At 37.4% G+C, this 27,865-nt stretch overlaps 1 protein-coding gene across 1 annotated transcript in view; it reads left to right on the top strand.

Moving 5' to 3' along the window:
- EFCAB5 (EF-hand calcium binding domain 5) overlaps positions 1-27,865 on the top strand; it is a 108,806-nt gene that overhangs the window by 37,010 nt on the left and 43,931 nt on the right. The window contains exons 7-9 of the mRNA XM_069483112.1: positions 594-664; positions 18,479-18,634; positions 27,046-27,145. Coding sequence (XP_069339213.1) covers positions 594-664; positions 18,479-18,634; positions 27,046-27,145 — 327 coding nt within the window. The remainder of the gene's footprint in view (positions 1-593; positions 665-18,478; positions 18,635-27,045; positions 27,146-27,865) is intronic.

Genomic DNA, 27,865 nt, shown 5'->3' with positions numbered 1-27,865 from the left:
AAAAAAAAAATTACCCAGACGTAGTGGCACATGCCTATGGTCCTAGCTACTTGGGAGTCTAAGGTGAGAGGATCCCTTGAACCTAGGAGTTCGAGGCTGCAGTGAGCTATGATGAGGTCACTGCACTCAAGACACTGACTCAAATAAATGAACGAATAAATGAATGAATAAATAAATAAATAAGGTTTTAAAAGAAAGTATGTAGAGGTGTCTTGTTTTAGGACCTGATAGCATAAATACTAGCATAAACCAGCACAGATGTTTTTGTAGTCTTTTATACTTTTTTTTGCTTTTTTTTTTTTGAGATAGGGTCTTGCTCTGTTGCTCAGGCTAGAGTGCAGTGGTATGGTCATAGCTCACAGCAACCTCAAACTCCTGGGCATTGCTTGATTAAATAAAAGCCAGGAAAAATAATAATTTTGTAGTAATTGGGATGTTACCCAACTGTATGTCATTCACTTTATTGTAATTATGGGTAAACATTAGTTAAGAAATAATTTCATGTTCTTCTTTTAAAGCATTATAGTGTAAATATCAAATACGAATGTATTACAACTAAACTAACTAGGAAATAACCTTTATTCCATAATTAGAATCACAATGCAAACAATTGGATATTACTGACTCAACGGAACCAAGATTGAACAAAATGGAATTTACAGAAGTAAGAAGTTACATTGTTTAATATCTCAATCAAATTATTTTGCCACTTGCAATTATGTTTTCATGGCTCACACATAAAGTTAAATGAAAGCATAAAAACTTATTTTATCGATTCCAAGATACTAATATATACTTTAAAATATTTTAACCTCTCTGAAATTAAGTGACATCTTACAATCAAAGGCATCTTACAATTTCTTTCCATCAATGACACTCATGATGTGAAAGTGTGAAAAACTTTCACTGACACCTTCTGGTAAGATCAAGAAAAACCAGCATCTTATATTCAATGAAAACTGGTTATACAAATAATAGCGAGATCTAAAACTTACAAAAACTTTTCTATTGGCCAGCCACTGTCCTAAGCTATTTATGTGAACTCCAGTAATCCTCTCAGCAATCCTTATCTTCTACCGTTACAGATGAAGATGCCAAGGTGCAAAAAGGTTAAATAACTTGCACATGGTCTCACAATTAGTAAGTACTGGGGAAATTTGTATTGAGGCAGTTTGGTTTCAAAGTTTACAAAATGTTGCATCTGAGAAAGTATGATTCTATTGTAATGGAATAAGTGAAAGAAGCGATTTAATAGTACCATAGTCTTAAGTCTTACATAGCCCACTTTTGTATTTTTTCATGTTTCTCTATTTCCCCTTATTTTTCTCTAATGAGTCCTAGAGTTTTTCTTTCTCCTCTCATGCACCATTGTTCCACTGAAAGTGAAGTATACGCATTATATACAGCTTCGAGATTCTGTAGGAAGGATTTCTAGAATTGTTTTTGATTGTTGTACAAATAAGACTTTGGAAAATTCTATCTCAGTTATGTTCTGTGTTTTCTTAGATTCTATTTGGTGTCTATTTGGCCAGACTAATGGTATAATGATTCAGAAAAAGTCAAAGCTTTATCACTTTAATATAGTAATACACATAACTTTGCAAGGCACTGATTCTTGGTGCTACTTGCCTGTTTGTCTTATATCTGGTTTCCCTAAAAGTGGGCAATTTAGGAAATGTTCTCATTTTTTTAAATTATGAAAGTAATATGAATTTTATATACATGAATTATATCTCCATAAAAAAGTAATATATGTTCACTATAGAAAATTAAAGATAGAAAAGTATAAGGAAGTAAAAAAATTTAAATCCACATTCTACCACCAATAAATAACCACTGTTAACATTATGGTATTTTTCTTCATATAATAATAATAGCTAATATTTTTTACCACTTTTTTATGTGCCAGGGAGTAGACTGAGGGTATAATATGCACGTTCTTGTGTAACCCTCACAATAATTCAGTTATTATGATCCTCATTTTGCAAATGAGACCTAGGATTGAACACTTTCCTCAAATCACATAGCATGTGACAGAGCCAGACTAGAACTCAGGTCAGCCCGACTCCAAAGCTCATCATGCTGTTGACCCTTCGGCTTTATAGTGGCTATTCTATTCATAGTGAGACATGAGGTTTTAGTTTTAATTTTGTGTTTCTTCCTTATAGATTTTTGGATCATGCCCAATATATAATTGAATATCTTATTTTTTTCATTTAACATCATCTCTTCATCATTTCTCCATATCAATATGTATTCTTTAAAAGATGATCTTTTAAACTTTTTCTTTTTTTTTTGAGACAGGCTCTTGCACTGGCTAGAGTGCAGTGGTGTCATCACAGCTCACTGCAGCCTCCAACTCCTGGGCTCAAGCAATCCTCCTGCCTCAGCCTCCTAAGTAGCTGGGTCTGCAGGCATGTGACACCATGCCTGGCTAATTTTTGTATTTTTGGTAGAGATGCGGTCTTGCTCTTGCCCAGGCTGGTCTCAAACTCTGCCTCAAGCAATCCTCCTGCCTTGGCCTCCCAGAGTGCTAGGATTACAGGTGTGAACCACTATGCCTGGCTGAAGTTTTTTTATTTTTAAAACATTTTGTGTACAGATAGGGTCTCTATATGTTGCTTAGGCTGGTCTTGACCTCCTGGCCTCAAGCCATCCTTCCACCTTGGCCTCCCAAAGTGCTGGGATTATAGGCATGAGCCACCGTGCCCAGCCCATATCTTGTTTTTAGAGGCTTCATCTGACACCATGCTGGATCTTATTTGTGTTAATGGGAAAAAAAAAAAAAACAAGGTTTATAATTTGGAAAAGGAGAGCTTTATTTCTCATAAAGGCTTTTACAGCCCACAGTGGCCATTCAGCAGGCTGGGAAACAGGGCTCCCAGCGACAAGCCAGAAACGTGCTTCAAGGGAAGGACAAAGAGAACAGGATTTTATACTGAGTGGAGTGGCTAAATATGCATATTTAACAAGCTATAGGAAGAGTTATGAATATTTATGAAAAGAGAACTGTGCACCTGCGCAATGGGGCTTTCTGTCCTTTTATGGGGTCCATGTTTAAAAATGGCCCCTCTCTACGTAAAAAAGGTGAAACCAGGACACGAAAACCCTCTCTGAGAATGTTCTGTAGACTGTTAAACCCACTTTATGGCTGGTGGTCTTTTATCAGGAAATAATGCTGGTTTGGCCCTTAGGAAATAAAGCCCGATGGCCATTAGCAAGGGAGGGGTAAAATGATGTGTGTCTGACCTCCCATACCGTCAAAGCTGGGGACTCAGTTTCAAGGTTTTTCTAGGGTCCCATTGGCCAAGATGGGCCCATTCGGTCAGTGAGAGGCTTAGGATTTTATTTGAAGTTCACATTTTATCTTGTTTTAAGAGTCTTCCTCCGAGGTGGGCATGAAGATCCAAGTTCCCCATTCAGTTTCCCTAGACACTTTGGGGGCAGAGGAAAGCTGCCGTGTTACTGCTAAGTGGAGGTGAAAGTACCAGCTTTCTACTTGGTTTGCTGTTGTTGTTGTTGTTGACACCACCAGCAGGGAGGGAAAGAGGCACTTGATTATGACTGAGTGGGGATAGAAGTCTAGGCTCTCTCTCCACTTGGCCTTTGCTAATGCGAGTGGGAATGAGGCCATAGTTTTTTCTGAGGGTTTGGCTAGAATAGGGTGGTTATTATCTAAATTTTTTCTCTCTTTCTAGGTTGCCTCTTTCCTATTCCTTTGGCTAGAGAGAGCAATCTTTTCTTATTTTTGTTTTGTTTTTTTTGTTTTGTTTTGTTTTGTTTTTTTTGCTGCTGTTGTTGTTCTTGTTGATGATTTTGTTGTTTGTTTTCTGAGCTCCCACTGGAATTTCTGAGTTGCCAGCTTCTCCAGCACCCATCCTGGAATATATGAGGCAAAGAGAAACCCGGAGTACTCACCACTGTGTGGTGCCTGAGGTCCCTAGCCAATCTGCTATCTTCTGTCTACCTTTCATAGTCTTCTTTTTTTTTTTTATTTCAGCATATTATGGGGGTACAAAAGTTTAGGTTACGTATATTGCCCTTGCCCCCCTCCCGCCCCCGAATCAGAGTCTTCTTAAGTTTGTAATATCTAAGGTTTTTAGCTGTACTTAAGTAGGAGGAATAGGGAGAAGTGCATCTTCTCCTTCTTGATCCTTCAAACATTTTAATGGCTACATAATATTTTGTTATATGGTTGTATCATAATCTATTTAATGATCTCTTTATTGTTGAACATTTACTTCTCACTATTCACTATAAAAATGATAAGATTAGTATTTGTATGTAAATCTTTGTTTACAGCTTGCTGTGTACTAAACCGTGTCCCCTCCCTCAAATTCATATAGTCCTAACCCCTAAAGTGATTGTTTTTGGAAATAGGGCTTTTAGGGGGTACTTAAGGTTAAATGAGGTCATAAGGGTGGGGTCCTAATCTGACAGGATTGGTAATTTTATAATAAAAAGAAGAGAGAGAAATTGCACTAAGGAAAGGCTATGTGAGGACACAGCCAGAAGGCAGCCATCTGTAACCTAAGGAGAGAGATCTGTCAAAAGACAAAATTACAACAAATTTAGTTTGAAGATCTCAATTGACTTTATTTGAAATTCTAGAATCAGGCAACATTTCATTTCATAAAATAGAGTAAGTGCTCACATGAGATGAGCAAAAGAGGTTGGTTTTATAGACAGAGAAGTACTGAAGAAAGCAGAAACAAAGAACAAAAAGTGGACTGGTCATTTCAGAGTTACTTCCCTTGTAAGGTAGAAACCGAGACAGAACAATAGGACAATAACTGATTGGTTAACCTCAGGTTGCTTCAGGTTAAGGATTAAAACAGAGGGAACTTCATTATCATGCTGATTAAAGATTGAAGCTGGCCTGTTTGAGAAATTGGCTGTTCTCTCTCTCCTGATTTCTCAGAAGGTCAAATAACAGCTTAGTTTTAGTTTAGTGATATGGAACCTCAGCCTGGGTGACTTCATTTTGATTTTTAGTCCTTCTGTTGGGGCCTAGTGTAGAAGCTTAGTCCAAAACAACAGCCTGCTATAATTTTTATTTAACAGCCCTCACCAGACACTGACTCTGCTGGCACCTCGATTTGGGCTTTCCAGCCTCCAGAACTGTGAGAAAATAAATCGCTGTTGTTTAAGCCACCCAGTCTATGGTATTTTGTTATGGCAGCCTGAGCTGACTATACACAGCTCCAGTAATTTCCTTAGAACAGAGTCCCAGAAATGGAACAAATATGTAAAAGAATAAACATTTGAGGTTTTTGTATCTGTTGTCACATTGTGCTCTTAATTGTACTGATTTATTCTCCTGCCAGCCATGTGTGAGAGCTCTCAAAGCACCATATTTTCACCAACCGTAGGCATTATTGAGCATAAGAAACCTCTGCAATTTGATGGTATTTTGTTTTTTAACTTGTGTCTTTTTTATTTACAGTGAGGTTAAAGATTTTTCTATGTAATTTAAAAATTTCTTCTGTAAATTATCCATTCATATCCTTTGCCTACCTTACCTATTTTTTTTTTTTTTTTTTTTTTTTGGGACAGAGTCTCGCTCTTTTGCCCTGGCTGGAGTGCCGTGGCGTCAGCCTAGCTCACAGCAACCTCAAACTCCTGGGCTTAAGCAATCCTTCTGCCTCAGCCTCCCGAGTAGCTGGGACTGCAGGCATGCGCCACCATGCCCGGCTAATTTTTTCTGTATATTTTTAGTTGTCCAGCTAATTTCTTTCTATTTTTTAGTAGAGACAGGGGTCTCGCTCTTGCTCAGGCTGGTCTCGAACTCCTAACCTCGAGTGATCCTCCCACCTTGAGCAATCCTCCCACCTCGGCCTCCCAGAGTGCTAGGATTAAAGGCATGAGCCACCACGACCAACCCCATCTTACCTATTGATGTTTATTTTTTCTTATAAAGTTGTAAATGTTCATTATATATTAGACATTATCATTTATGATCACAAATTGCATATCTTTTTCAGGTTTCCTCAATTGCTTAAAAAATTTTAGAGACGGCTTCTAATGTACAGATTTATGTTCATTTTTATTTTATTTTATTTTGAGACAGAGTCTTGCTCGATTGCCGGGGCTGGAGTGCAATGGCATCATCATAGCTCACTGCAACTTCCAACGCCTGAACTCAAGAAATCCTCCTGCCTCAGCCTTCCAGTAGCTGGGACCACAGGTGTACATCACCATGCCCAGCTAATTTTTGTACTTTTTGTAGAGCTGGGAGGGGGTTGGAGGGTGAGTCTTACTATATTGCCCAAGCTGGTCTCGAATTCCTGCCCTCAAGTGATCCTCCCACCTCGGCCTCCTTAAGTGCTAGGATTACAGGTGTGAGCCACTGCACCTAGCCAATTTTTGTTAATTTCTCTGCAAACAAATCTATAGATTTTTTTTTGGAGCTCTTTTCCATTGCCCCTGAGCTTAGGAGTTTCTCTCTCTTCTTTCCAAAATAAGCTAAATATTCACCTATTTTTTCTAGCTCTTTTTAAAATTAACTTGAAAACTATTTTGATAAATAATAGATAAGAATCTAACTTAATTTTCCCCCTAAAATGGCCAGCAAAACCTACCACTTTGTTTATTAAACAAACTTTTATAAGTAGCTAATTTTCCAAATAAAGTTTTTCTGCATTATTTTCCTTCTTTCCAATAGAAGATAAAAAGTAAAACATTTTATAAAATTTGAATGAGATTTTTTTTAGTGCCCAGGTAAATTCTATTTTTATGGAAAGAAGAGTGTTTTCTATGGCACGAATTTTCTCAAGAATGTATATATTTTGGCAGGGTGCAGTGGCTCACACTTGTAATCCCAAGCACTTTGGAAGGCTGAAGTGGGAGGATCCCTCAAGCCCAGGAGTTTGAGACCAGCATGGGCAACATAGCCAGATCCTGTCTCTACAAAAAATTTGAAAATTAGCTGGGTGTGGTATCGTGTGCCTCTAGTCCTAGGTAGCCCTAGCTACTCCAAAGGCTGAGATGAAAGGATTGCTTGAGCCAGGGGTTGGAGGTTACAGTGAGCTATGATTGCGCCACTGCACTCCAGCCTGGGCAACAGAGCAAGACTCTGTCTCAAAAAAAAAAAAAAAAAAAAAAATCAGTCAGGCTGAAATGAAAAGATAAATCCTGGTGTGACTGATGTGACTTCTTAACCTTGTTCGATTTGAGCAGAGACCCTATTTTACCCATAAATTGCCAAAGTAACATCATTGTAATAATTTTTTTAATTAAGAGAACTATTATCAGAATAATGTAAAAATGAACTCTCAGTTCTTCCCAATTTACAGAGAGAGAGGTCTTCTCTAGCCATGTCACATTAAAATGTAACTTTTTCTATTCTTCCATGTGATTGGAGACTTCTAAAAAAAGTCTAATTCTTTTTTTTTTTTTTTTTGAGACAGAGTCTCACTCTGTTGCCCAGACTAGAGTGCCGTGGCCTCAGCCTAGCTCACAGCAACCCCAAACTCCTGAGCTCAAGCGATCCTACTGCTTCAGCCTCCCGAGTAGCTGGAACTACAGGCATGCGCCACCATGCCCGGCTAACTTTATATATATGTACATATATATTTTTTTTTTAGTTGTCCATATAATTTCTTTCTATTTTTAGTAGAGACGGGGTCTTGCTCTTGCTCAGGCTGGTTTCGAACACCTGAGCTCAAACGATCCACCTGCCTCAGCCTCCCAGAGTGCTAGGATTACAGGCATGAGCCACTGCGCCCGGCCTAAGAAAAGCCTAAATGATCATATTGCCCCACTTTCAAGATGATTGTTTTCTTTTTGCATTTCTGAAATCAAAATGCATCATTTGATAAAATAGTATTTTCCCCTCTTGTCCCTACCCCTCAAAATCTGTTATTAAATCATAAGTCCATCTGATTGATGGTTTTTGCTAATTGAAAAAGTAAAAGCTATGCTCTATGCACTTTATAAGCTAAGCACCTGATATAAAGTGACAAAAAAATGAAATTAAAAGAATTGTTAAAGGAATGGCAGATAAATGAAATATACAAGTAAGCAAAAAACCCTGAGATTTCAAGATTAAAAAATCATTTAATGGGGCCAAGACTATTTTTATATCTGTACATGTTAAAATTTTATATTTTAAAATTTAAAAATTAATGAAGATAATAGGACTCTCTTAAGCTTTATTAGCTTATAGCACATTGTAATAGAATATATAAAAATATATTAGAAATAAAAGATGATGAATGCACAGAAAATGTACAGTAATTGTAGAGATATTAAAACTTTTTGGTAGCAGCTTTATTGAGATACAATTCACATACTGTATTTCTTTCCTATGGCTGTTGTAACAAATTGCCACAAACTTGGTGGCTTAAATCAACAGAAATTTATTTTCTCACAGTTTCTGGAGGCCAGAAGTCTAAGGTCAGTATCACTGGGCCAAAATGAAGGTGTTGGCAGGGCTCCACTCCCTCAGCAGGGTCTGTGCAGAAATTCACTCCTTGCCTCTTCCAGCTTCTGGCGGCTGCTGGCATTCTTTATCTGTGGCTGCATCACCAGTCTCCCTTTCTGTGGCCACATGGCCCCTCCTCCTCTTCTGTCTGAGAAATCTCCCTCTTAAAAGGATATATATTATATGTGATTGCATTTAGGGCCCACCTGGATAATTCAGGATAATCTCCTCATCTCAAAATCCTTAATTTAGTCACATCTACAAAGACTCTTTCCCCATGCAAAGTAGCATCTACAGATTCAGGGATTAAAAACCTGGTATCTTTGAGGGCCATCATCCAACCTACTACGCATACCTTACATCCATTTAAAGTGTACAATTAAGGCCGGGCGCGGTGGCTCACGCCTGTAATCCTAGCACTCTGGGAGGCCGAGGTGGGCGGATCGTTTGAGCTCAGGAGTTCGAGACCAGCCTGAGCAAGAGCGAGACCCCATCTCTACTAAAAATAGAAAGAAATTATATGGACAGCTAAAAATATATATAGAAAAAATTAGCCGGACATGGTGGTGCATGCCTGTAGTCCCAGCTACTCGGGAGGCTGAGACAGGAGGATCCCTTGAGCTCAGGAGTTTGAGGTTGCTGTGAGCTAGGCTGACGCCACGGCACTCACTCTAGCCTGGGCAACAGAGTGAGACTCTGTCTCAAAAAAATAAATAAATAAATAAAGTGTACAATTAAATAGTTTTTAGTATATTTACGGAGTAGTGCAACCATAAAAACAATCAATTTTAGAACATTTTCACCCTCCAAATAACCCCATACCCATTAGCAGTCACTCCCTATTTCCCTCCAAACCTCCAGCCCTAGGCAACCACTAATCTATTATACTTTCTGTCTCTGTAGCCTTGCCTATTCTGGACATTTCATATCAATGGAATTATACAATGTGTTGTCTTTTGGTTTTTTTGGCTTCTTGCACTTACAATATTTTCAAAGTTCATCTGTATCATGTATCAGTATTTCATTTCTTTTTATTGCCAAATAATATTCCTTTGTATGGATGTAACTTTTAATTATCCATCCATTAATAAATCCACTTATTTATCTATTGATGGACACACTTGGGTTGTTTTCACTTATTGGCTATTGTGAATAGTGCTGCTATGAACATTTGTGTATAAGTTTTTACATGAATATGTTTTCAATTCTCTTGGGTATATACCTAGAAGTAGAATTGCTGGGTCATATCATAACTTAATATTTAACCTTTTGAGGAACTGCCAGATTGTTTTCCATAGTGGTTGCAGCATTTTACATTCCCACCAGCAGTTTATGAGGGTTCCAGTTCTTTCACATCCTTGCCAACACTTGTTATTCTCTTTTGCTTTTTTGTTTTTTTTAATAGCTATCTTGTGGGTGTGAAGTGGTAGCACACTGTGGTTTTGAAATGCATTGCCCTGATGGCTAAAATGATGTTGAGTGTCTTTTCATGTTCTTACTGGTCATTTGCATACCTTCTTTGGGAAAATATTCAGATCCTTTGACCATTTTAAAATTGGGTTATTTATCATTCAGTTATAAGAGTTGTTTATATATTCAATCTCTTATCAAATATATGATTTGCAAATATTTTTTCCTATTCTGTGGGTTGTTTTTAACTTTATTATTTTTTTTTTATTTTGAGACAGAGTCTTGCTCTGTTGCCCGTGCTGTGGCATTAGCCTAGCTCATAGCAACTCAAACTCCTGGGCTCAAGCAATCCTGCCTTGGCTCTCAGAGTGCTAAAATTACAGGCATGAGCCACCTCACCCAGCTTAGAGATGGGATCTTGCTATGTTGCCCAGGGTGGTCGCAAACTCCTGGCCTCAAGTGATCCTCCCACTTTGGCCTCCCAAAGCGCTAGGATTACAGGTGTAAGCCGCCATAGCCAGACTGATTCATCCCTTAATTTTCTGAATTTATTGTAATTTTTTCAAGGACATTGCATGAGTACTATATTTTCTGAGTTCTTATATGTTAAGAATGTCTACATATTGCCTTTATACTTAAACATACCTTAAACATTGCTTAATTGTTTTCTGGTACTGTATGTTGTGAAGAAGTCTGATGTCAGCGTTATTTTTTTCTCTGTTCATATTCATTAATTCAACAAATATTTTAATGAGTGCTTATCATATTTTAGGCATTGTTCTATATTCTATTAACATAACACTGGAAAAAAAAGTCCTTATCTTCCTGTTGTTTATCTTATAGGTGACTTGGTTTGTTAGCCTGCATGCCTTGAATTTCATCCTCAGAGTTAGAGAGTTTAAGTAGAATATGTCTTGGTATAGAACATTTTGTTTAAAAAATGTCATGAATATGGTGTGTTCTTTTGATTTTCAGATTGTTTTTTTTTTCATTTCAGGGACGTTTTCTCATTATGTCTTTAAATACATCTTCTATTCTATTTTTGGACTGTCTAAATTTGGGAAACCAATTATGCTTATGTAGGATTAAATTTGTTTTTCGTATCTATTAGTTTTTTTTCTAATTTTATCAATTTCCTTGTCTTTTTCACCTGCATTCAATGTGATGATCTGAACCTTTTCTCTGTGTCAGTAATTCCATTTTATGTTGCTTGTGCTTTTAAATTTTGATGCTCAATTTGGTTCCTTGCACTTAAACACTGCCCTTTTATCTCATCCTGCCGCTTCATCAGCTTGTCTTTGAGTTCTTGTTATATTGAATTTGTGTTCCTATTAAGTTGTCCTATGGCCTGAAGGTATTGTCAGAAACTTTTTTCTTGAGCTATTTTCTTCTAGATTGACTTCATCTGTTATTTGCTTTTTTTTTTCCTTCCTATGTTATGTTTGCATAGTTGCCGTGTTCCTGTGTTATTTCTTTTCATATTCCTTGTGCTTGGGTTGTTCTGCCCTGATTTCTATTTTTTTCTGGTATGGTATGGATGCTTTCTTGACTCTCTTCCTAGGCTGAGACCCGTTCGTTTTCACTTTGAATTTCCAGTTTAGAGGCTTGACACGTCCTTTTCTGGTCACTTTTCTGATTCCTGATGTTAGGAGGAGAAGAGGACAGTGCCTCCGGAACAAAGGCAGTCTGGCTTTGTGCTCTCTTTTATTCCATCTGTTTATTCATTCATTTATTCAACAAGTGTCTGGCTGTTGGTTTATGATGAATATTCTGATAAATACCAAGTTTAAGAGTTTCCCTCTGTGCTTAATTTAACTGAGTGCATGTAAAAACCAAAAATTGATTTTGAATATATTCCAAAGCCTTATTTTATTTATTGAAATAATCATATGATTATATTAATTTAATCTATTAATATAATGAATTTTTTCAATAAATTCCCGAATACCTAACTGTCCCTGTGTTTCTAGAATAAACCTCCCTCACACATTTTTGGAGAATTCCTAAAGTTAGTCTTTTAATTCTCAATTTTAGCTTTTGTTTCTCCTCTATTGTTCAGCTCCTCTATTTAGTTTATTTATTTGGTTTTTTTTTGAGACAGAGTCTCTCTGTTGCCCCAATTAGAGTGCAGTGGTGTCATCATAGCTCACTGCAACCTCAAATTCCTGGGCTCAAGCTATCCTCCTGAGTAGCTAGGACTACAGGTGCATACCACAATGCCTGGCTAATTTTTCTATTTTTTTGTAGAGACGGAGGTCTCGCTCTTGCTCAGGCTAGTCTTGAACTCCTGACCTCAAGTGATCCTTCTGTCTTGGCCTCCCAGAATGCTAGAATTACAGGAGTGAGCCACTATGCCTGGGCTTGTTTTTATTAATATTTTAAATTGACAAATTATAATGATATATACGTGGTACAATGTGATGTTTTGATGTATATATAAAATGTAGAATGATTAAATCAAGATAAAATATTTATCACCTTATTGTTTTGTGGTGAGATATTTGAAATTTACTCTCTTAGCAATTTTGAAGTTTACATTATTATTAACTATAATCACCCTGCTGGGCAATATATGTCAAAAACTTATTTCTCCTGTCTCTCTGAAACTCTGTACCCTTTGACCAACATCTTCTCATCTCCCCCACCCCACCCCCAGTCCCTCCTAACCACCATTCTACTCTCTACTTCTTAGGTTCAACTTTTTTAGATTCTACATATGTGAGATCATGCAGCATTGTCTTTCTGTACCTGGCTTATTTCACTTAGCATAATGTCCTCCAGGTTTATACATGTTGTCACAAATAACAGAATTTCCTTCTTTTTTAAGGCCAAATAGTAGTCCATTATGTATATATATACCACATTTTCTTTATCCATTCATCCGTTCATTGATGGATACTTAGGTTGATTCCATATATTGTCTATTGTGAATAATGCTGCAATGAACATGTGAGTACAGATTTCTCTTTGGCATGTTGTCTTCTATTTAATTTAAATTTTTTAAAATTATGATTGTTATTTTTAAGAATGTTTTTGTTCTTTCAGCTTAGTTTAAGTTGTATTTTACCTAAATGCTATTCTTAAAAGAGTCTGTAGTAGGAGATTGGGCCCTATTTTGTTTCAGCATAAATATACTGTGAGACCCTATAAGGAAACACCCCAAGATAATGTGAATTCATCTTTCATGTGATGCAATTGACTCCCATCCTCCACAGCAGGCTTAAGCCTGATCTTGCAATAATGTGACTCTGAATGAACACAATTAAATTGTTTGAACTCCATAGTAGCCACTTCTTAATGTATATACCAAGTTTTGGTGTTACAGAGGTAAGTGAGGAGACAATCAGGCAAATAATTATAAATTGTTGTAATGAAGGTTGTGTTAGAAGATATCAGCATGTCAGAGGAGTAATACCAGTAGAGTAGGTGAGCCAAGATGTCTCAGTCTACATAGCTGGGTCTTAAGAAGCTGGACAGATGTAGAAAAAGAATGACTTTCCAGGAAGGCAGAGGAATAGCATGTAAAGAGATAAAATACTGAAAGAACATGGTTTGTCTACATGATAGGAAATAATCTTTTTTGACTAGTATGTGAGGCATGTGACTGGGGAAGGATGAGAAATGAGAGAGGAAAGTTATGTTAGAACCCCATCTACAAAGGTATTATATAGAATGCTAATGAGTGTATATAAATCTTGTTAGGAATACATCACTCTTACACCTTAGAAATGCATCGGTGTTACACCATTTCCTTTAATTGTGTATATGTGTTTTATATACATAATTTTGTTTTGATGGATAGTTTGGGCTATTAGTATTAGTTTTCCTGACATTTCCCAACTTCTCTTTTTGAAATGCAAACAGCACACAGTCAGGCACTTTCATTATAAAGAAGAGCTGTTACCTGGACAGAGCCAAGGAAGTATTTCTTATAGAGCAATATTTATTGAAAATTGTTAATTATCTGATCAACAAATCATTGGACCATCCTAAATGACATAGAAGTAGTGTTTGGAGCACTTGCTTTTAAAGAGGTTTGCTTTAAGGCTATTTTATCAGCACTCAAGTAATGAAAACTGGAAGAAAATGTAATTATAAATGTTGGGGTTAATGTCGAGCTATTACACACATGTGCCACCTAGTGGAGATACTATGCCATACACTTGCCCTTCTGATGATTTGTAATAAGCAATGTAATTACCACTCAGAATGGAGTATGTTTGGAGAAAACTGAGTCATTGAATAGTAATTAATAGAGAAAAAGAGAAATGGAAAGAATTAATGGTCATAGATGCCTCTATATGCCTATCATTTTCCTAGTGTTATCTGTTTTCTGATGGATAAATGAAGAGGCTATGATGTCTTTGTTGACTGTTACAATAATGCATTGTTGTATGGGAGTGCATCTGTAGGTATATGCAGGAATTTATGTCCCTGTCTGTGGGGGAGGGGGAGGATATGCACATTCACACACACTGGATGGGATCAGAGTAGGATCTGGGAAGGGGAGGGTCACAATATAAACAAATTAAGAACACACACGCAAAATTACAAAGCAATGAACAGATGCAAACATTATAAACTATTATATTCATTGCTGCTGAGGAATGCATAGCAAAAGAAAAATAAGACTTCAACAGGGCAGGTTTCATGTAGGAAACTCATCTGGTGGGCATGAGTTTTAAATTTCTTTCACCTGCCATAACTTGTTTCCTTACTTCAAAAGGAACCTTAAGAACAATGCTTTAGACATTGACAGAAACAGTTTAAAATGTACAGTGTACTGGCTTATTTGGGAATTTTTGTTTTGTTTTGTTTTATAAGTCAAGTATTTAAAAATATGTTTTAGGAGCAGATGAGGTTTGTTTTAAATTCTCAGAACACTTTGATCCTCCAAAGACAACTCATTCCAAGAGACAACTCATTCCTCACCGCCTGAGCTCTGCTTCCCCCAACTGCCCCAGTCCGTGGAAAAATTTCTTCCATGAAACCGGTCCCTGGTGCCAAAAATGTTGGGGACCACTGCCCTAACTCACCTCCAAAGTAATACAAAGTATTGCTTCTCAGACAAGGACTATTAAACAAAGGGCTATTCACTGTGTGGCCTGCTTATCACCTCTGCTCACTCTAGGCATGAGAATCTTGACTCATATTGTCACTTATGTTCACCATTCCCAGCTATCTGTAATGCACATTTATATTAATATGTTATTTATCTTGTGACCATATTGAGAATGGTTGAGTGTGTAGGGGAGGCAAAATTTTACCTCTACGCTTTTAGGTTTTTTTCCTGGCTGGACCTGAGAATTAATTTCACCTGAGACAGATCAACAGGAGAAAAACATACAATTTTTACATGACATAGGAGACTTCATAAGGAAATGAAGACACAGAGTTGAACACTTATATACTGAATTGGGCAAAGAATAGTAAATTGTGAAAAATCAACTAAGTTATGTGAGGAAGCTAGAAGACAAGAATTATTTAAACGAGGTCTGTACAGATATTGGCAATTGTTAGTCTTTATGCCAGCTAGCCTATACATAAAGAACAATCAGAACATACTAACTCAGAAAACCCATAGGCTATAAATCTAGAATGTTGATGTGTCTCTCAGAGAAAGGTTTTAACTAATTCTTGATTCAGTAGCATTCCCACAGCCAGAAAACTCGTGACTTTAAAGTCAATTCCCACTAGCTTAATATAAAACAGGATGATTCTTCTCATGAACCAGTGATTTTTTTCTTTCAGCATTAGAGAATTGAGCCATAATATTGCTGAAAATGTCAATTATTCAATAATTGCACCATATGAGTAACTTAGAAAAATGCTACCAAGCAAAAAGTCACTAAGGATCAAACAATAGGACCTTAAGATACTGGACTAATTAGGACCAGTTACTCCATATCACCTGGTTCAATGGTTCTCAAACTTCAATGAGCATCAGAATCACCTGAGGGGCTTGTGGAAACACAGATTGCTGGCCCCTACAGAGGTTCTGACTCACTAAAACTGGGGCTCAAATATTTGCATTTCTCTCAAGTTCTCAGGTGATTGTGATGCTGTTGGTTTAGGGATCACACTTTGTGAATCATTGATCTTATTGGGTTTTCCCTTCAAAGTTATATGTCAGCTGAGAGGACTGCTTTATTCAATGAAGAAAACTTTCTTGGCCAATTGCTTATCTGCCTCAAGAGCAATGGCTATAGAGAACTTATTACCTGAAATACCCAAACTCCAGGTACATATACAAGACCCTCATGATGACCCAGTGACATTCTCCTACTATGGTATCCATTTCACAAATGAAGGAACATGGAAACTGGAATTTGACTCGGGCTTCAGAAAGAGTTCTTAGCCACTTCCACTACTCTGCTTCCCCTGGTAACAGGGAAGAACTTAGCTGCGCTCATTGATTCATCAAGAATAATGACAACCAGGTGATTTAAGCAGCTAAGGCAACCAAGTATTTAGAAAGCTTTTTTGCTCTGCTGTAAATTTTTCTCTTTTGATCTTTAAGCCAGTTGAATAATGGTTAATGACTCATTAGCATGGATTCAAGCCAAACATGTCTCTTAATAATACATTCTAAATTTGCCTAGATGATGAAGAAATTAAATATCACCTTCAAGAATTATGCATCAATGAAATATGCCAGAAATATGTTGCATTTTAAACAAATGACTATTCTTTATTAGCAAATTGCTAAAACATGTTAATTACAAGAACCAGAAACCAACCTAAACTAATATAGCTAAAAATGAAATGTGCATAATCCAAGGGCTTCAGGAAGAGACCAGAACAAGGACCAAGCTGTTTCTCTCTGCTTCCTATTTCATCTGTCTCTCTCTATGAACAGACTTTCTCTGCAGCCTCGGTTTACATGGAGCAATCTGGCTGTCCAACAACTCTCAAATTTACATTTGAAGGGTGGCAGAATATACTAACCCCAAATATGCCACTTTGGCATAAGGATTACTTTGAGCTAAAGGAGCCTGAAAAACAGCAGATACAAGAAGGGCATTCTAATCTCCCCTTTCCTTCCTGAAAATAGGAGATTAAAATCTCCCTGTGAAAGATGCCCTTCCTCTACCAAGAGAAAGGAAACATTCTTCAGCTGGGAGTCTTAGACAAGAGAATTCTGTACAAACAGAACTTGTTAAAATAATTCTTATCTTCCTTTTAGCCTCCCTACATAATTTGGTTACTTTTCCACAATTGCCTCTCTTTGTTCAACTTAATATAAAAGCATGTAGATTTTGCCCCTTCTTTGGGTCTTCATTTCCTTATGAGGGTTCCTTGTCACATGACACTTACATTACATTTTTATGTGTTTCTCTTATTAGTCCATTTTTATGTTAATTGAATTCTCAGGCCCAGCCAAAGACCCTAAGAGAGTAGAGGTGAAGTTTTGCCTTCCCTACACATTCACAAGTCCAGCCCCACTCAAAGATCACTGGCCATTCCTCAATTCTAATCCCCAATTCCTGTGGAGAGAATCTGAATGACCTTACGTAGGTTAAGCGTTCTCCTCTGATCCAATCATTTATGGCTATGGAAGTGGGGTCATGCAATATAAATTTGGCTACCTCTGTGCCTAGGGGAGGAAAGAAAATCATTGACTGTGAGCTGGGCTAACACTTCAAGAGAGTTCCACTCAGAAACTCATGCAGTGCTTGATCATTTCTGTCACATGATACTTTTTATCTCTTATAGTGAGGTGTAGATCAAGAATGTGATTTTTAGCTGGGCATGGTGGTGAGTGCCTATAGTCCCAGCTACTCAGGAGGCTGAGGTGGGAGGTTTGCTTCAGCCCAGAAGTCCAAGACCAGTTTGGCAGCATAGTGAGACACTGGCCTGTTAAAAAAAAAATTAAAAAAAAGAATGTAATTTGTTCCTGACCTATCAGAAATCCAGATGCCAATACACATTGATGGTGAGGCTGAGGAAAAATAGCTGCTCGTATATACATTAGTGGTGGGAGTGCAAAAGGGTACAAGCTGCACGTCAAACCTACAAAAAATACAGGTACATTCTCCTTCTAAGCTAGCAATCCCACTTCTGGGAATCTATTCAACAGGGATCAAGAGAAATGGTCCAAGAATATAGATGTTTTCAGTCCCTACACTTTCAAAAAAAAAAAAAAAAAATCACAGGCAAAGGATACCTTAACACAATATCAAAAGACAAAAGCCACCTACGATCCCCATCCCTTACACTCCAATAATTAAATACAGCCAGTCTTAGAACACACATGCTCTTTTATACCATATACCAATAGAAAGACTGCATTTGATTTTTAGAACTTTTAATTTATAGGCAACATTTTACAGGCAATGCTGCTATTTCATACTGTGAGGAAAGTCTGCCTTATATAATGCTGATGTGATCTAGAGGGAAATTGCTCCAAAAATATCTAGTCCCATTGGTGTAGGGTGTTGGGGACTTCATTGGTTACCTCTCTCTGCATCACAGCCTGTAGAGCAGCACTATCATGAAAATGCTTCATCTAAGTGATAAGTAAATGGTATGGAAACATTTTGCAGCCAATACATTTCATGCACATTGGCTGAATCCTTGGGAAAATCCAAGTACAGAGCAAGGTTCTAAGTCAATCATTTATCCTCTTTTTTTCCCCTGCAGTACATCTCTTCGCATATTACAGACATTAAAAATGAAATGTTTGAGAAACTCCTTAAGCACCTTTGCCACTGTGCAGATGAATTCCGGGAGGTCCTAAAAACTGACATGCAGAGGAAAATGTTTGCTGAACTCTTCCTACATTGTGACTGTGGAAAGGTGGGTTCAGACCCTCACAGAATTGCTTCTCAAACTATTTGTTATGATGGACCCATTTTTAGGTGGTGGTGGTGGTTGATGATGTTTTTAATTTTCAATCTGTTGTAGACTGAATGAAAATGAAAATGGATTACTAGCGGGGAAAAAGAACATACAAAATACAATTCAGTTTTTAAATTTTTTTTTAACTTTTAAACTCAGTTTTTAAACTTTTTTTTTTTGAGACAGAGTCTTGCTTTGTTGCCTGGGCAACAGTGAGTGCCATGGCGTCAGCCTAGCTCACAGCAACCCCAAACTCCTGGGCTTAAACGATCCTACTGCCTCAGCCTCCCGAGTAGCTGGGACTACAGGCATGTGCCACCATGCCCAGCTAATTTTTATATATATATATATATTTTAGTTGGCCAGATAATTTCTTTCTATTTTTAGTAGAGATGGGGGGGGTCTCACTCTTGCTCAGGCTGGTCTCGAACTCCTGACCTCGAGCGATCCACCCGCCTTGGCCTCCCAGAGTGCTAGGATTACAGGCGTGAGCCACTGCACCTGGCCAGTTTTTAAACTTTTAAATTAAGTTTTTTCTTACTCTCGTTGTTGGTGGCTCCCTACAGAAAAGAGTTGCTAGGAGTAGAAAGCCTACCACTTTTATTATGCTGATTTTTAAAAACAAGAAGAGTTTATATCAAAAAGTGTTTCTAAGAATGGGATTTGGGAGAACAATAGTGTGCCAGGATACCAAGTGGACTTGTAATATGATACAAACTGTACTGAAGTATATCTGTTTATGAACCTTATATTTACTTATTTGTATGTCTATGTTCCAGAAAGGATTTAAGGAAGCTCATAAGAATAGATAGAATGCAACAAAGTAAGATAAAAGAAGAAAAAAACAAGAGAGAGGCTACTAAATGAAGCTGGGAACAAAGCCCAAAATGATACAAAAAGTAGGCGCCAAACTGGAGGTCTGGCCTGAAGGCCAAGCAGGTTCTTGGCTTCAAGCAGGAAAGAATTCAAGAGCAAGCTGACAGAGCAAGTTTCTTAAAGGAAAGAAAAAAAAAGGAGGCTGCCCCGTAGACAGGGCAGCAGCTCTCTCTCTCAGCAATAGAGAGTAGACTTTTTGAGTTTCTGGGGTCTCATTTTATACTTTTTTTTTTTTTTTTTTTTTGCCTACCCTCTAGTTTCCAAAGCATGCTCATTCACATATTGACTGACTGAAATTCCTTTATAATAGGCCAGAACTCTACTACACAAAGGGAAAACAGATGCAAAATAGTGTTAAAGGACTTCCTCACCTAAAATTACAAGACTCTGTGTGTGTGTGTGCACGCACGTGTGTGCATTTAAATTCCTTTATTCCCATATCATTCTTTTGGCTGAACTTTATTCATATAATATCTGCCCTTCTTCTTATATTCTTCTCTATTATGAAAGGTATCGTTATCCAGTCATTCAAGCCAAACCTCCTACTCCTTCACCAGCCCCCCCACCTCTAGTCATCAAGGGTTAAGAGACATCTTCCTAAATTTTTGCAAGTCCATTTCTTCATAGGTCTGGCGTGTGAGATTTTAATTACTCTGTTGCAGTTTTCTCTTCTCCAGCCCGTGGTGACAGTTTGCCTGCTGAATCAGGATGATTAGTCTTGATTTCATATTCTAGCTTGTACTAAATGTAGTCCAGATCAGAGTCAGCTTTCTGGAACATCAGTTCTAGCTTATCGGCTTCTGCCTCCATGTTGAATAGTTCATTTTATACCTCCTATTTAAATTTATGTTAAGCGGTAGGATAATTATTCATAAGATTTCTGGGAAAGGAGTGGGGAATTCTCAGAACCAAGAACTCCCTCTTTTAAACCATATAGGGTAACTTCTAGGAGTTGCCATGGCATTTGTAAACTGTCATGGCCCTGGTGAGACTTTCTTTTAGTATGCTAATACATTATAAGCAGGGTATGATGAGCAGTGAAGATAATCTGAGGTCACTTTTTGTGGTCCTCTGGGTCCTAGCTGATTTTGACCAGATTCTCCATCTCTTATTATCTATTATCAGAAACCTTGGTTCAGGTCTTATGACTCTTTATTGAGCAGGGCCTATCTTTTCCCTATCTCAAAAATGCTACCATAATGACCTAAATATTGGTTGTGGGTTGTTTGCAAGTTTGGATCTAAGCTTCTTAGCCATGAATGTGAAAAAGGGAAACATGACAAAACATGCTATTGACAATGTTTATAAAATAATTACAAACTGGTGCTAAATACAGAAATTTCGGGTTCAAATTATAGTTAAGAGTTTCTCCTGGAGGTACTCATTAAAGGGGTCCTATGTGATGAAGTGAACATCCTTTTTGATGGATTTGTAATAAGTCCAATGACTTTTTTAGGGTAGTTTCTTAACTGTAGGCAAATGATACCACACTGGACTGTAATTCAGAAAAAGCAATTCTTAAAGGAACTAATATATTGCAGTCTAGGTTCTCAGATCCCTGTTAATTTGGCTAAAGTCAGGAATATATTTTATAAAATCTGAAATGTCCATGTGTCTTTCAGGCAGTCCTTCTTGAATATTGCTGCTTTTGGCAGAGCTTGTAAGAACTATTGGGTGACATGAGCATCAAGATCTTACTCCCCGGTAAAATGCCTGAAGGATGTTCTCTGTTGGCCAATTTAACACCAATTCATATGCTTTAACAAACATAGTGGGATAATATTTAGAGGAATTATTAATAACTGAGGCTTGTTTGTGCTCTTTGCTTTTCTTCCCATCATTCAAGCAGCAGTTATGTGCTGATCTTGGAAGAAAAACTCCACCTCCATCATCTTAGGGTCCTAGCTGCGCTTGAGAATTAAACTGATATAAGACAGAGTAACAGGAGAAAAGCATACAAATTTATAAGTTTTATATGGCATGGGAGCCCTCATAAGGAAATGAAGACTCAAAGAAGCAGTCAGAGTCAGTTACTTACATACTGGATTGGACAAAGAATAGTAAACTGTGTTAATGTGAGTAAATTATGCATGGAGGCTTAAAAGATAAGAGTTAGTCTAACAAGGTTTATACAGTATTCTTTTGGTCTCAATTTCTTATCCTTGAAGATAAGGATGTTGCCTTTCCTTCTAATACAGAGAGAGTGTCTTTCACATAGGAATTTCATCTTCTGCTTTGAAGAAATAGCATGAAGGTCAAAGTGATCTTCTTGCATCTGTTGCTTTTCAAGTGTCTTTAACAATAGTCAATATGCTAGCATAGCATATTTTAACCCCTTCAGAGGGAAGGTAAATAGAGTCTAGAATAAAGAAGTTAATTGAGTTTCTGAGTGGGTATTTCTAACCAGTAGCTGAGACAAGAGTTCTGAAAACCTTTTTTTTTTTTTAGACAGAGTCTCACTCTGTTGCCTGGGCTAGAGTGCCATGACATCAACCTAGCTCACAGCAACCCCAAACTCCTGGGCTCAAGCGATCCTGCTGCCTCAGCCTCCCGAGTAGCTGGGACTACAGGCGCACGCCACCACGCCTGGCTAATTTTTTGTTTCTATTTTTAGTTGCCTGGCTAAGTTTTTCTATTTTTAGTAGAGACGGGGCCTCACTCTTGCTCAGGCTGGTCTCAAACTCGTGACCTCAAGTGATCCTCCCGCCTTGGCCTCACAGAGTGCTAGGATTACATGCGTGGCCACCGCACCTGGCCCTGAAAGCCTTTAAATTGAAAATGAAAGACTTTGAATTGGAAATGCTGGGCTCTTGAGAAAGAACGGAGACTTATAAAGAAGAATGTAAAATAAGACATCAGAGCAGTTTTTCTATCAGTGGAAAATTGTGACCAGCTGATAGGAGGAGGAGGTTGGAGTGGGTATGACTAAAGGTTAGAGGTTGTCTGGGTCCCTCAGTCAGGGTTAGTGCCTGATCCCCCATCTCTGAGCTCCAGTCAAGGTTGGAGGTTGAGGGCAATACTATAGACACTTTTGGAAATTCCAGGTAGACTGGGATGAAATTTAAGAACAGCAAACCCTTGTGCTTCATTTCCTGGGTATAGTTCAGAGACTTTAAGCTTTAGAGAGGTCCTGAATCCAATATGGCACAAGAGGAAGGATAGCAGCTGCAGTAAGTGGGGTCACAATATTTTCTTTTCTTTTTTTTTTTTTTTTTATCAATCCACAAGTCAATGGACATTTGGGTTGTTTCCAATTTGGAGCTATTGTGAATGAGGCTGCTAAAAACACTCATGTATAAGTCTTGTAGTGTACCTGTTTTAATTTCTCTCATAGATTAAATTAAACTTTGGCTCAAAAATGGCCTACATTCAGTGAGGCTGAGATGACAGAACCTTCTTGGCATACTGTAGAGGAAGAAATCTAAAGGTTTTCAAGATTGCTGAAATTGATTTCTCATATGTATCCTGCACATAAGTACTTCTACCATATAGTCCAAGACAGCTCAAATGACACTCCCTTGAGAAATACTCAAGAAATTAATGAGGGGAACACCAGCATCACTAAAACTTCTATGATAGCTGTCCTGGGGATGATATTGGGAGACACTGCCATTGAAGTAAACTGATTTCAAGGGAAATGATTGGAATCCAGAGTGACAGAAGACATATGTCATTTACTTGCCAGAGACAAGGTCCACAATCAAAGTTAGTGCTCATAAATGGCAGTGATGTATGGTATTTTGATTCAATCCCTAAGGACCAAGGCCATATTTTAATAGGTCCAGTTTGTCGAGGATTCACACTATGGTTATTTCTTTAGTTCCTGCACATATACTTGAAATTACCCTAATGAACAGTGGGAGTTAAAGTGGCCATCTGAATATTTTGGCCCACATGGATTGTCTTGGTGATCGTGAATGGTTTCCTTAGGAATTAAATAGATAGGATGTCTTCTATATTATTAACTGGATATATTTATAGAAAAGCACTAACTATGGAGTGAGAAACATGAGTTGAGATACCGCAATGGAGAATCTTGGGCTCTCATAGAGTTTCCAGACTTAAGTCAGTTTATACACCCAGAACTTTTTGGTTGAAGGGGAGGCTGAGTCTCTTGGAAAAGAATTATACAAGACGTTCTCAAGCATATATTGTAGATATTACTCCAGGATTTCCTCAGAGGGCCTGTAGGCATGTATTAGGGTGACTATTCATTGAGAAAATGGAAAATATCCTAGATTTTCAGGGATTACCAGACACTGACTCCAAGTTAACACCAATTCCTTAGGATCCTAACACACCCCAGTGGACCATTGGTTTAAACTTAGTATTTATGGATGTCAAGTGATAAATGCTATTTTGGCCCAAAGTTATAGCACAGGCCCAATTAATCTGTGGATTTAGCTGTGGTTATTTCTGGTTCCTGAATGTTTAATTGGAATGGACACACTCAGCAATAACAGAGTCCTCACATTTGTTCTTCAAATTCGAGACTGAGGACATTTATGGTAGGAAGGACCAAACAGAAACTCCTGAACTTTTTCTGTTTGCCAGAATCTAAAAAACAAACAGATAACAAAAACAAAAACAGAGATTACATATGAAAATATATAAAGGATTCAGGGGAAGTAATCCTATCATATTCTTTTCTAATTCTTCTGTTTTGTCTATGTAGAAGGTGGATACATCTTGAAGAATGTTTGTAGATTACTGTGACTCTATTTGCAGTGGCTTTTCCAGGTGTGGAAATTTTGTTGAACCAAATTGATATGGCCCTCTCATCCACAACTGTTGGTCTGGCAAATTCTCTTTTCCTAGGGCAGTTTACAAGGACCAATAGAGAAGTTTAATTTCACCTGTCAGAAATAGCAGTATACTTTCACTGCTTTGCCTTAAGGCTAAGGCAACTCTCCTTTTCTCTATCATAATCTGGCATGCAAAGACCTTGATTGTGTTGACATCACAGAACATCACACAGGTCCATGATGTCCATCATGGTGATTGAACTTGATGAGCCAGAAGTGGCATTAGATGCCTTGATAAGACACATGCATGTCAGAGGATGGGAGATAAACCCCACAAAAACCCAAGGTTTACTACATTGGTAAAATTTTTAGCAGTCCAATGGTTCCAGGTATAAGGTAAATTGCCATACCCTGTTCCACCTACCACTAAGAAAGAGGTGCAATGCTTACTGGATTATTTTTACATTTTAGAAACAACTTTTGCCATATTTGCGTATGCTGCTTTTAAGAATTAACTGAGCAGGTTGTGTGTGTTGCTTTTATGCTTTAACTGAGCCATTAGTTGCCAGAGTGGATCCATCCCAGAGCAAGAAAAGGCTCTACAGGCTTTTCTAAGTTGTGCAAAAACTCTTCTTCACCTTGTGCATTATTTACCCAGAAGAGCTTTTGGTATTTGGAGTGCATGTGGCACATTGGAATGCTGTGGCATGTTGCAATAGTAAAATCAAATTGTAAATCCCTTGAGTTTTGGAGCAAATCCCTGCCCTCTACTAAAGTTTATTATTCTCCTTTGAGAAACAGCTCCTGTGTGTGTTTATATTCTGTAATTCATAAAACCATATACTTATGATTTGTGCATTTTTCTGTATATATGGTAAAAATTTTTAAAAAGGTTTAGTTTAAAAAATTTAGATGGAAAAATAAAAGTCCAAATATACCCAAAACAATTATAAATGAAGAACAAGTTGGGGAGAATTTCCCTAATTTTTAAAATAAAGTTATATTAATTAAAATGGCTTTGGCTTTCATGCTGGAATAAACAAATAAATGGAACAGAATATTGGACCTGGCATCAGATGTGACAGTATGTGGGAATTTAGTAAGTGACACAGGTAGCAATATAAATCATTAAGAAAAGGGCTAATCAATAAATGATATGGGGGCAATTGGCTTTCCATATTGGGAAACAACATAAAATTGGACTCCAACCTCGCTAATGAGGAAAAATGAGTTCTATCTGATCAAAAACCTAGATGTGGAAAACAAAATTTTAAAAATTTTGGAAGCAAATGTAGAGCACATACCTTCTGACTTCAGTATAGGTAATTATTTCCTAAAGAATATTCCAAATGAGTGCAAACCATAGAGGAAATGATCAATATACTTGACTACCTCAAAATGAATGGATAGCATTGATATGGCTAAACTCATCAAAAGTTAAATTAAAATATAAGAGATAAACTGGGAAAAATATTTGCTATGTAGATAACAAAATGATCATTATCAAAAATTTTAAAATTAATAAGAGATAGACAACTATTCTCAACTGAAGAATGGGAAAATAAGAAAAAGCCATTCGCAGAAGAGGAAACCCACCTACATAAGTATATGAAAACATATTAAGTTTCACTAATAATCAGGGAAAAGCAAATTAAAATAAGATTCCATCTTATCAGATTGGCTAAACAATACCCAGTTTTGGTGTGGATATGGAGAAATGATACTCTCAGTGCTGGTGGGAATGTAAATTGTTGTGGGCATTTTGTGGAGCAATTTAGCAATAACTACTAAAGTTGAAAATGCATACATTACACAATCCAATAATTCCAATTCTAGTTATTTATCTTACAGCTGTGGTCCCCCACCCCAGGGCCGCCACCTGGTACCAATCCGTGGCCCGTTAAGAAGGGGCCACACATCACCACCTGAGCTATGTCTCCCTCTTCCCTCTCCCCCAACCCCAACCAATGTCCTTGGAAAAATTGTCTTCCGTGAAACTGGTTCCTGGTGCCAAAAAGGTTGGGGACCGCTGTGTTAGAGAAATGTTTGCACATAAGGAAATGTGTATAAGGGCATTCACTGCAGCATTATGTTGATATCAAAATACTGAAAATAATTTAAATGTCTATCAATAGAGGAATGTTAAAAAAAATTACAGTGTTTTCATATTATAGAATACCATATTGCAGTTGAAGGAAATAAAACATATTTCTTTACACTCATGGATTAGATCTCAATGTTGAATAAATAAAAGCAATTTGAAGAAGGATATATGTACTGTATCAGTTTTTTTTAAGTACATACACAAAATGTTAACAATCATTTCTGGGTGTTGGGAACACAGATGTTTTATCATTTTCTATATTTTTCTATAATTAAAATTTTTCTCAGAATTAAACAATGCAAAAAAAAGAACAAGTAGGGAGCTTTTAATTGTTTCAAGTGACATACTCAGGTAAGGTTAGATAAGAACTGAATATTATATACTGGGTTGGTAATTGATAAGTCAGTAACAACAAATATTTGTTAAACATCTACTAAATGTAAAGCATTTTGACAAGTCACAGAATGGAGAAGTCGAGTATAAGCCTACAGGGAAGATATAGCTTTCCTGATTTTGATGCTGCAGCTTTTATTTGCATGATGATGATGGTGGTGGTGGTGGTGATAAAAGCTTCAAAAACCATGTTCCAACTGCATAAAAATCTTAAGTTTCATATAACAACTAATTACAAACTTTCTGCTTAGGTAGGGTTTTTGGATCGGCAGAGGACATTGGCTTTGCTGGAAATGTTCTATGACCAAAGTTCACAAATGCTTAGAAGTTTACTCCGAAACCCAAGACAATGTAAGTGTCACTCAGAGGAAATATGCTCCAGCTGGAGTGTCATGGTACACTGATGTGATAACACAAAATCAATCTATTGCCATGGAATCCCTTGATATAGCATCTCTCTTAAATCATGATAGCTATATCTAGTTGTTTATTACCTTACAAAATTCACTCTTCATCACAACTAGATATATTTTTTCCTTTGTGCAATACGCAAAATTGTTATGTCAGAACTCAGCTAGAACTTAATTTTAAATTCATTCTAATGAAGAGGTGCTTTGGTAACAATCTGAATGTTTTGGAAATTAAGCTAGCAATGGTAATTCCATTTTTAATGCCCAATTTAGAAATAATATTTCTAAGAAAAATATTTTCTTCTCCCAGGCATTTTTACTTGTACATGTTTACTGTACTTATACAGTAAAATATCCTTTTTGTATTACTACCAAAACAAATAGAATTATGGGTTTATTTTTATTTATTTTATTTTTTTCAGAGATGGGGTCTCACTATGTTGCCCAGGCTGGCCTTGAACTCCTGGGTTCCAGTGATCCTTCCACCTTACCCTCTTGAGTAGTTGGGACTACAGGCACATGCCACATTGCCCAGTGCATTTTTATTTTTTAAAGAGAAAGTCTTTTGGCCAGGTGAGGTGGCTCATGCCTATAATCTTAGCACTTTGGGAGGCCGAGGCAGGAGGATTGCTTGAGGCCAGGAGTTTGAGACCAGCCTGAG

The sequence above is a fragment of the Eulemur rufifrons genome, chromosome 9 (genome assembly GCF_041146395.1).
Source record: "Eulemur rufifrons isolate Redbay chromosome 9, OSU_ERuf_1, whole genome shotgun sequence".
In the NCBI taxonomy this organism is placed as follows: domain Eukaryota; kingdom Metazoa; phylum Chordata; class Mammalia; order Primates; family Lemuridae; genus Eulemur; species Eulemur rufifrons.
This window is presented reverse-complemented; position numbering and strand designations above follow the sequence as displayed.